This window comes from Lygodium microphyllum, chromosome 21 (assembly GCF_053477565.2).
Source record: "Lygodium microphyllum isolate KBCC chromosome 21, Lygodium_microphyllum_v1.1.10, whole genome shotgun sequence".
NCBI classification, from domain to species: Eukaryota; Viridiplantae; Streptophyta; class Polypodiopsida; order Schizaeales; family Lygodiaceae; genus Lygodium; species Lygodium microphyllum.
Window position 1 is genome coordinate 54,032,572 of NC_141155.1, and position 11,410 is coordinate 54,043,981.

An 11,410-nucleotide genomic window follows, 5' to 3' on the forward strand; every position below is an offset into this window, starting at 1 on the left:
TGGCTACACTCCAAATAGCAAAATGCACACGCCAATTATAATCCATTCGTAGTACAAACCTGACATATCTTATGCCAGTCACGGGATTTTAGCCTTGATAATTGGTCGTCTTTAGAAAATGTAAACCTGCAAAGTGTGGATAGACTTGACTATTTGCTTCACAATGCGCTCTTCTTTAGTGGACAAAACCCAAGGAGCGCAAGGTAGCTGCACGCAACTATCAGCACTCGACTGCAGCCAAAGCGCCTCCATCTTACCTACCTCCTTCAAATCCATTCATGCCCCTATAGTATCTCTCTTTCCTATGCTGTGGTCCCATAGCAAGCTGCCCACATTCTTGAAAATATGCATGGGATCCAACAAGTGGTTGATCTGTAAGTGGGTCCAATATGGCAACTCGTAGAAAACTGAGAACCGTCGCATTTCGTTTGGATGTGACTCCACGTGAACCATTTTCAGCTCATGCTAACTTGCGGCATTCATATGTGTTGGAGATCGTCCAAGAAAACCTTCCCTGAGTTCATGATCCTCTGGCAAGAAAGCGGCGTGTCCTTGATATACCATCTTCTTCATGGTTCGTGACCTTCGGGAGTCTAACTATGGCCCACACAATGGACATGCATGATAACCTGAGGTAACCAGACATGTTGCAACACCTTTATCCAGTGAATACAAACTTGAATCAGATAAAATATAGATATTACCAATGAGAACGGAAGCCTATTTACCTGAGCACTCTCCGAATCTCAAAAATTCATGCATCATCCACATGAGAATGGCTCGAATATTGGTGGACCGTCGACCATCGCACTTGGTCATAACTTGTATGGTGACCCCCTCCTCCCACAAAATCTTAAGCTCATCGACTAATGGACAAAGATACACATCCATATTTTTGACTTTGTAGCGGCCAGGGACGAGTAAGCTAAGAATGAGATGTCCTTTCTTCATAGAAAGCCAAGGAGGGATATTGTAGTTGACAAGGACTATAGGCCACACACTATAAGAAATTGAGCGCAGACCGAATGGATTCGCACAATCCATTGCAAGACTGAGCCGAAGATTCCTTGGCTCTCGAGCAAAGCCTGGGAAGGTAGAGTCAATGTGGCTCCATGCGCGTGAATCCGTTGATATTCGTTGAACTCCATCTGTAGACCTATTCTGTGCATGCCACGTTGTCAAGCTCGCCGTGCTGGACGTATGAAACATGTGGTTCATATGGGGGATAAGCGAAAAGTGTTTAAGAACTTTTTAAGGGATGGTTTGCCCTTGCAAGTTCTGTCGATACGTGTGAGCACCACACTTTGGACATGTCTCCATAGTCTCGTATTCTCCTTGAAACAGTATGCAATCGTTGATACATGCACGGATACTATTGTAGTCCATACCAAGCTTTCGTAAAACATGTCATGCATTATCACGAGACTCAGACATAGTATTTGTAGGTGGTAATATATGATATTTCAGTAACCTGAAGAAAATCATAAAATACCTTGAAAAAGCACAAATGTTTTTAATGATAGTGCCAAAAAGAAATCAACGAAGCATATGTACAAGGTATCTAAACAACTCGTTCACACTCGCATCGCTCCACCCGTATTTTGCTTGCACACTTAGGAGTGCAAGTAGTGTCTTCAGGCGAGATACTTGGTGCCCATCATATAATGGTATGGATGCTTCCTCTCTAAGCAGATCAGAAGTCTTGACATCCATGGGAATCAATGAATCGATCATTGCCTCCATCTCAGGCTCCAAGATTGTAAATAGGTTTGGAAGGCTGCCTGTCTCCTCTGGCATTGATGGTATATATTGGGTAGTACCTTCCAAGTGGTGGATTGGCTTAGGCACTCTATTCATCGCATGCCCACGAACTCTTCTAATTGGCCGTAAAGGGTGCACTCCTCCTTGGGACGAGACGTCACCTCCCTGGATAGAAAATTTGTCAGCCACACCCAATCTTCTTGTATATGGTATTCAATTAGCTTGCGAGGACAATGCATGATTGATATTAACTTTTCTTACCATTTGCTGAAAATCCAAGATCGACTGATCAATGATCTCAGATTGAAACTCGCCGAAGCGTCGTACGTGTTCTAAGACAATCGATGTTTTTTTCTAATTGCCAGCTTGCATTGAGAGCAAGGACATGGAACACGCTGATTAAGATGCACCTCGCGATCTTGAACAACAAGACATTTATCATTTTCCACTGCATTACGACAAACAATTTGTTTTTGTTATCATTCTTTTTTTCTTTCTTAAATTGTTTGAGAAGGGATTTCTTCTATTGTAACTCAGCAAAAATTAACGTATGTAAAGTCTCCACCCACCCACCCAAAGATTAATATATATATGTCGGAGTGTTTCCCGTCTTGTGGTATTACACCGGACCTCGCCACCACTCTCTCTTTGTTCTTTATCCATTCATTATCTCCTCTCCTTCCATCTCTCTCTCTTTTTCTCTTTCTTTATTATTTTGTATGTTTATTCCCTCTCTCTCTTTCCTTCTTCTTTTTTCTCTTCCTCCCTCTCTCTCATTCTCTTTAACGATCACGACTACAACGAAGACCACTACCACTACCACGACTACGACTACGACCACTATAATAAACAAGAAAAGAAGAAGAAGAAGAAAACTACTACTACTACTACAACAATAAACAGGAAAAGAAGAAAAAACTACTACTACTACTACAAACAACCACAATTAATTTCCTTTTCTCTCTTCCTTTCCCTCTCTCATTTCCTCTCTCTCCCTCACCCTCTCACTCTCTTTCTCTCTTTCCCTATCAGGTTTATTATGTTTAACGCCTTTTCTCTCTTTTTCTCTCTCCTCTCCCTCTCTCATTTCCTTTTGCTCTCTTCCTCTCCTTCTCTCATTTCTTCTCCCTCCCTCACCCTCTTCCCTCTCTTTCTCTCTTTCCCTATTATGTTTAATATTTTTTCTATCTCTTCTCCCTCTCTTATTTCCTTTTCTCTCTTCCTCTTCCTCTCTCATTTCCTCTCCCTCTCTTTTTCTCTTTCCCTATTATGTTTAATGTTTTTCTCTCTCCTCTCCCTTTCTCACTTCCTCTCCATGTTTAATGTTTTTTCTCTCTTTTTCTCTCTCCTCTCCTTCTCTCATGTTCTTTCTCTCTTTCCCTATTATGTTTAATGTTTTTTCTCTCTCCTCTCCCTCTCTCATTTTCTCTCCATGTTTAATGTTCTTTCTCTCTTTTCCTATTATGTTTAATGTTTTTTCTCTCTCCTCTCCCTCTCTCATTTCCTCTCCATGTTTAATGTTTTTTCTCTCTTTTTCTCTCTCCTCTCATTCTCTCATTTTTTCTCTCTCCTCTCCCTCCCTCACCCTCACCCTCTCTCTCATTTCCTCTCCCTCTCTTTCTTTCTTTCCCTATTATGTTTAATGTTTTTTCTCTCTCCTCTCCCTCTCTCATTTCCTCTCCCTCCCTCACCCTCACCCTCTCTTTCTCTCCTTCCCTATTATGTTTAATATTTTTTCTATCTCTTCTCCCTCTCTCATTTCCTTTTCTCTCTTCCTTTTCCTCTCTCATTTCCTCTCCCTCCCTCTTCCTCTCTCATTTCCTCTCCCTCCCTCTCCCTCTCCCTCTCTTTCTCTCTTTTCCTAGTATGTTTAATGTTTTTCCCTTCCTCTCCCTCTCTCATTTCCTCTCCCTCCCTTTCTCTCTTTCCCTATTATGTTTAATGTTTTTTCTATCTTCCTCTCCCTCTCTCTTTCCCTATTATGTTGAATGTTTCCCTCTCTTTCCTCTCCCTCCCTCTCCCACCCTCTCCCTCTCTCATTTCCTCTCCCTCCCTCTCCCTCTCTTTCTCCCTTTTTCTATTATGTTTAATGTTTTTTCTCTCTTCCTCTCCCTCTTAAATCCTCTCCCTCCCCCTCTCTTTCTCTCTACCTCCCTCTCCTTCTCTTTCTCTCTTTCCCTATTATGTTTCCCTCTCCCTCCCTCTCTCCCTCTCCCTTTCTCATTTCCCTATTATGTTTAATGTCTCCCTCTCTCATTTCCTCTCCCTCCCCCTCTCTTTCTCTCTCCCTCTCCCTCCCTTTCTCTCTCATTTCCTCTCCCTCTCAATACACACGAATTATACCAAAAACAAGTAAAAGAAAGAGAAAACACAAAAGCACAGCAAGAATGGACAATGCACTCACCGTAAAGGCCCGAAGAAAGGTTTGGCGGCTCCTCTTCGCGACGACGGCTCCTCTTCGCCCTCCATACACCTCCTCCCCTTCTTTGCAAATGGCGGCGGCGGTGAGAAGCCTTCTTTCTCCCTCTTTCTCTCTTTCACTCCCTCTCAAATGCAAGATGTTCGCTCTCCCTCTTGCTCTCCCTTTCGCTCTCTCTTTCGTGAATGTGCGCAAAATGATGAGCTCGGGTTTCGGCCCGCGTTTTTTTCGTCTGGGTACTGTCGCTATATAGCGATGCAAATAGTGACGCCGCTATTTCTCGTCGCAAATGGCCGTTGCTATACCCTCATATCCTTGTAGTGTCTGTATACCTTCTGTAGGATCGAAAAGATGAAAATTGTAATAAACTTCCAATATAATAAAGGATTTTGTTTTACTCCAGGTTTGTTTGAATTGTATGCGTGTCCGTGAGATAAATTATGTGAAAGAACCTGTGATTTAATGGACAAAATAAGAAAACTGGTTGTATATGTTTCAATAAATGTGATGTAGGTAATTAAAAAACTAAAGATGATATCGTCATTAAAGGAAAGTGGGTGGGCGTGACCCCCGATGGGTCCGTCCAATGGTAGGGTGGTTCCGGCTAGTTGGAAGCTTTTCTAAATCGGTGATAGAAATAGGAAAATGATAAATTGACCAACTAGTCACTATGTAGAACCGACTTGCATTGTTTTAGGGAGTTGGAATGGGATTTTGAGTTATGGGCAGGAGGGTTGATGTACCGCACTCCCCTTTGTCTCTCGTTCTCTTTCAACCAAGTGCAATGGTAAGTTCGCTTCAGTTCGAGTAATCTTGTAGGAAGTGAAAACTCGAAATCACTAATGTTAGATAGCTGTTAAGAGACCCATCTGATTTTAGAAACTCGAAAATTTAGATCGATCCTAGTGTATTCGGTCGGAACTCTTCTGTTGCGATGTAGGGTTTAAGTGGCAAACCTCGTGATACTCCAAAGGGAGCACCGAGCGGCGTCATTTGGAAAACCTGCTGATGGACTACAAAAAGGTGTGCCTTAGAACAAGCTTGGTAGACACCTCACAGATCGATCCATTTACCATCCTAGGGCCTTCGATGCTCACTCTCCCAACCTTACTTTATATGCGAGTGATGGCATGTACGGGAATGGGAATACTACATTTGTCGTTGATCAGTTCCACTGTGAATATACTCAAAGAAATAGATGGCACTATTGTCTTGCTACTATTTGCCTTGTACAGTGAGAGCTTTTCATGATTCACCTTTTCCATAGACAAAAGGTTTTGGATATTATCTTCTTGGGTTTAATATAATTACTTGATATCTTGTTACTTTTATATCATAGAGATATTGGCTTTCTGGATAGCTTAAAGGGATAAGTTATTCACTCATTTGCAACAAGTTCTCTTTCCTAGTGGATTAATGTATCTACAAAGTTTTAGAAATCACAATGCAAAAACAACATTTTTTAGACATTGTTGCTTGCTATTTCAAGGGATAGTCTAGTGATTTGATGCCCCTTTGCTGTTTTTCTTATTTGTGTGTGTTTTTGTAAATTGTAATATGTTGGAGAGAGAGAGAGAGAGAGAGAGAGAGAGAGAGCTAGCTAGCTTGGTTGGTATTCACACATGCATTGCTTTCTTTGTACATGTCTCCTTGCATCTAATACATTTAAGCACCTCAAAATAGCTCATAGCAATGGAGAGATAATTAACTTTCATTTTTGGGTTCCTTTGTTTTTTCCTTTCACCAAGAGGTATATGATATAGACACTCCATTTAGGTAGATAAAAATAGTGATGGAGCTTGAATGAATAATTTTTTGGTAGCTTTATATCATAGTCTTATTTAACTAGAACTATTATGCTTGCATGGCAATGTTTGGTGGGTGATACTTATTTTAGGGAGGTTTAAAGTCAAGAGACTTAGTCTTAGGCTAGTCTTTAAGAAACTTAAGAAAGCAATGTGAGGCTTTGCTTTGTGCAATATAATGTTTTGGTGATTTATACATTAATACAATTCCATTTTGCATTTAGAAACATGTTAGTATGAGGATACCATAGTTATTATTTTGAAACTTTGGGTTTCCTTTTGTGGGGTTCTTTAAATCCGTTTCTTGGAAAATTTTTAACTGACCATTTACTATAGTAACTAGAGTGTTTCTTCTAATGGAGAGATTTAATTCATTTAGTGCTCTTTAAGAGGTCTTATTTTGTCTATCAATCACCTCATTTTTCATTTAATGTTTTCATACTAACGATGCTTCTTTCCTCAATACTCCACACATCACCTTGTACTTCCACATGTTGGAATGATTGTAGCTCTCGTTCGCATGACCGTCTTGTCTTGAACTCTTTATTTCCTTTTGGTAGGAGGGCCATCATGATGGCTCTATTTTATGATGTTGTTAGATTGGTTAAAAAGAGTTACCATGGGGAAGAAGTCTAAAAATGTATGAGATAAACCTCAACAATAGGAGCCATTTTGAAAGAGGAAACTTGTTTTAGGTTGAAAACTAAAAATCCAAGGCCCTTTTATGCCACTTGACTTGGTTTTTAGGAAACACTTTACAACTAGTTTTGGAACTCATGACATACTTTTGTTGGTACATCAGCATTGCAACCAGCTCAATTTTGAACATCAACAAACTGTTGGTTGTTGCCAAATTCACTTAGCTTCCTGTTTATATTATTTGTTGATGCCAAGACCTACTAGCTCAAGGGTTAGTGAGATGTTGTGATAGATCCAATGCCAATAGTTTTGTTCTTCTAGGAGGTAGCAGTGAAGGCACCTTGCAAATGTAAAAGTGACTATGGCTCCACTAGGTTGGTCACCAAGATGGACATTGTAATGGTACCTTGGATTGCAAGTCATAATGTAGTAAGCATTGACAATAAATCAATACAATATCATTTTTGCATCAAATTATTTGCTAGTGATATTGCCTTCGACGTTTAGAGTAAGCAAGAAGAAAAACACGATGAAAAAGTAGAATTGGGCATTGCCCAGGTTTGGAAGTTGCCTTCGACGTTTAGAGTAAGCAAGAAGAAAAACAGGATGAAAAAGCAGAATTGGGCATTGCCCATGTTTGGAAGTTTTCGATTGTGTGCCTCATACAGACATCTCCTAAGAAAACCGAAACATGTGGGAGGATGAGTCCGAGGACAATGTAGGCTAGTATCAACATCAATTGTCAAGAATGACATTGGATTGATGTGGCCCTAGCACAATATGAGAGAGAGAGAGGGGGGGGGGGCAACAAAGTTGGCAATGTCAAATGACAGCTCATATAGAAAAAGCCTAGGGGTCATATTGCGAACGAGGAAACCAAAAAAAAGAGTATATGGAAGTGTTACTCGAGAAAGGGACAGCTCCAGAGATGGGGTGGAAGTGGATGGCAACTTAAGTCCACGTGGGAAGCAGAGCTGGCACCGGGTCCGAATCACTTATCTCGTGCCCCCCTTCTCTCTCTCTCTCTCTCTCTCCTTCCTTCCTTTGTAGGTAGTCTTCCTTTACCCGGTGATTATCAGTCGTTCTTAGCTCGTGCGTTTCAAATCAAAAGACTCTCTCTTTCTTCTGCCTCCGTAACACCCTTTGTCTCTGCCTTTCTGTCTCTTTCCCTGTGTTGCTTCCATTTTCTTTACCCCCTCCCGTCGCCATGTCTGCCGAGAAGGAGCGCGATGGATACGTCTACATGGCCAAGGTCGCCGAGCAGGCTGAGCGCTATGACGGTAAGTCATCATCCTCCCCTTTCCCCACCCCGCATTTCACCTGCAAATCAACGCCCTACCTGAAAGTAAATGTCTTCCCTCTCCATCCCTGTGTGCATCAGAAATGGTAGATTACATGAAGAAGGTCGCGAAGCTTGATATTGAGCTCACCGTCGAAGAACGCAACCTCCTGTCAGTCGGCTACAAGAATGTGATCGGTGCTCGCCGAGCTTCCTGGCGGATCCTGTCGTCCATTGAGCAGAAGGAAGAGAACAAGGGGAATGAGCAGAATGTCAAGCGCATCAAGGAATACCGTCGCAAGGTTGAGGATGAGCTCACAAACATATGCCGCGACATCTTGACCATTATAGATGAACACCTGATTCCTTCATCGAACTCTGGAGAGTTCTCTGTATTCTATTACAAGATGTATGTACGCTTGGATATACTCTCGAGATCATCAATGCTTATTTCAGATTTATGGTTTCAATTGTTTTGATGAATCTGCAGAATGATATGCATAATCACTTTGCTGTGATGATTTTGTAGTGTATGTATTCCAAACGGATCATCCATTCTCACACAGATGCAATTTAGTATCGCTTGTACTGGCAAAAAAATGTATTCTAGAGCAATTGAAAGTCAACGTTGTACATTGGAATGATGAAACGTCATGGTGGTGCAGGAAAGGGGATTACTACAGATACCTGGCAGAGTTTAAAACAGGGGATGAGAGAAAGGAAGCGGCAGACCAGTCATTGGCATCCTACCAGGTGAGCATGTTTAGAAAGTGCATTTTGTGGTCTCGAGCTTTTTAACAGGTCCAGATCTGAAAAGTGCGACAGCCACATTTTAGGTGGACAGTAGGCACACACTGTATAGTGAATGCACTGTTTTGAGGCTGAGATTAAATATTTCAGTGACTTGCTGCATGGCATGCACCCATCTGGTTTTACAGGTCTTATGAAATGCTCTATTATGTGCTGTATGACACTTGAAATACCTGGGATCTGCTGCTGATAGTTTAGTGTCTGCATCACTACCTCTGCATGCACATGTTTGATATACATGTTCATTAAACATGGGTGTCAGTGATGATTGAACATGTCCTCAGCCTTATATTTATCATATTACGTTAACTAAATTGCCCTCTAGCCAATAGCTTCACTGATTTGGCTGGGGGGAGTGCTTGTTGACTTTTAAACCTCAAGCACAGTGATTGCTGATAGATGCACGCACTGTGATGTACCATAGTTGAAATGTTAGTAACACAGCAGTTTAGCTGTGTTTGAAAGTATGCTTTTCTGAGGCACTAATAATGTTGATCCTGTTACAAACCGTGGAGGGAGAGACTTGTACCTCTAATGTTTTTATATTTTATAATTCAACATCTCTACAACAATAAGCCAGGTCCTCAAAGTGATGTACAGTTGGTAGAAATCCCTGTAGTTGACCTTTCGATCATAGGCTCAATGCCCTGCTAAGGACAGTGTGTTGGTAGGGATAACTTTATAAATAGTGCTGCCTTGGAACTTGCCTTTTGAATATCATATCTTGATGTTGTGAGTCATGAAGTGTTTTAAAATTGCTTCATGTGATGGCTGTATTCGTTTAAATTTATATGTAGGTCCTGCTAGCTAAAATTTTATTGTGTCTCCTTTGCAGGCTGCTTCAAGCACTGCTGCAACTGATTTGCCTCCAACTCACCCTATAAGGCTTGGCTTAGCATTGAACTTTTCTGTGTTCTATTATGAGATAATCAACTCACCGGAGCAGTAAGTGTTTCACCTCAAAGTTTTTCTTAAATTGAAGGTTGCTAGTATGTGGCTTGAACAAGATTTAAATGACAGAAAGTGTTTATTCTGAAAATACAGGGCATGCCAGCTTGCAAAGAAAGCTTTTGATGAAGCAATTGCAGAGCTTGACACTCTTAGTGAGGAATCTTATAAGGATAGTACCCTAATCATGCAGCTTCTAAGGGACAATCTCACACTCTGGACATCAGATTTGCCTGACGATGGAGGTTAATAGTCTTCTTACTATTGGAAGATTGTAAAAAAAACAAAAAAGTTATGTCAGTTAATGTATCAGGATCTGTGAGAATGACTGCTGCTTGATGTTTTCCATGCAGGTGATGAGCCAAGCAAAGGGGAGGTGTTGAAAGCAGAAGAGAAAGAGGTGACGTTTCTAGCTTGAATAGTTGTGTGTCAGAAATGTTTCTGAGGTGCATGAATCAAAGGGTACCTGCTAGTATAAGTTGTTCATTTTGTGTTAATTTGACTGTGCTGTGCTGTGGGTGGGTGGCTGACTTGCGACATATTAATTTTTAAGTCCAACCTAATCTGAGCTTGATCAATTCTGGTCTTTATCTAGCCTGCTTGGTTTTAAATATAGGTTAGTTTGATTCTAGTCAGACTCTGTTCTTGCCTGCATTGTTCGGTTATCGACTGATTACAAGGAAATGTTGCTAGAGTTAAGGCAGAGCCCAGGAAACTGAGCTAGCAAGAAAGGCTGGAGGATTGGGCCTTAGAGGAAAAAGTCATTTGCTGGATCGAAGCAGAAATAGCATTCTAGATTTTCTTTCAAACATATAGGCTATTATTATTTTGGGCCTATGAGCTGCCAGAAAGAGAGCTCATGCAAGTGTCTAATCCCTGTAGGGTGACCAGTAGCATTCTCATCCAATTGAAAATCATGACATCTTCAAATCTGCCCTTAAACCTCAATCCCGATGCTTCAGGCAATGCATTCTCTCCAAACCGTGTGCTTAATATAGTCATGTCTTCACTGTTGTAGTTACCATTACCTCTTCCCATTTTAGTGCTTTATGGAAATCTGTGGTTTAGGAGGAATGAATCAGTTATTAGAGGTATAAATAGGAACCTGTTAGATATTGAGGTTTTGTCCTTGTGGCATGTGCTGATATTGCTCATGCTTTGGTTTTGCAGTAAAAGCATTCTATGACAAAGCAGGGGATATCCTAAATCAACTGAAGACCTGATCCCTTGTACTTCACATTTTATCCACCTTCTGCACACCATTTTACTCGTGCCTGATCTTCTTTTTCTGTTTGTAAGGAAAGAATTCCATTTTTGTGTCTTCCATGTTTTTTACCAATTGGTATAAAGCGACTGGGCTCAGTGATAAGTTTCTTGAGTCTTCCTAGATATTGAACTCGGGTTATAATGATATGCCTCCTGGAAAAGGACTTTTATATTCCCATTTTTGCTGCCAAGAAAAAGCAGCATCCATACCTACAGAAAGTTCACATCAATTTCTGCCTCCTAGTGCTTTCGCTTTCATAATTAGAACTTCCAGTTTGCGCAGTTGCAATGCTCATATTAATGTTGCATCATGGAAAGTAGTGAGCTTTAATCAGTCACAGTATAAGAGCTGTAACGGATGGTATGCCTTTAGAGACTTTATTATTAGAAGGATAATGTCGGTGTCTCCTGTGTTAATTATGCAGACATGCAATGTAGCTGTTGCCTTTGGACTGTCTGATCATAGGAGCTTTTCCCACCTTC

The 11,410-nt window shown here is 41.0% G+C and overlaps 1 protein-coding gene and 1 pseudogene across 1 annotated transcript; one reads left to right on the top strand and one right to left on the bottom strand.

Moving 5' to 3' along the window:
* Nucleotides 1–7,833, bottom strand: part of LOC148018013 (uncharacterized) — a 28,171-nt pseudogene extending 20,338 nt beyond the window's left edge.
* Nucleotides 7,673–11,209, top strand: LOC148018014 (14-3-3 protein 7-like). Its single transcript, XM_087661161.1, has 7 exons — nt 7,673–7,904; nt 8,006–8,312; nt 8,569–8,656; nt 9,549–9,658; nt 9,758–9,906; nt 10,015–10,061; nt 10,832–11,209. Exons 1-7 carry the CDS (start codon nt 7,832–7,834, stop codon nt 10,832–10,834), a joined length of 777 nt encoding a protein of 258 aa, XP_087517287.1. The 5' UTR covers nt 7,673–7,831; the 3' UTR covers nt 10,835–11,209.
* Nucleotides 11,210–11,410: the final 201 nt, after the last annotated feature.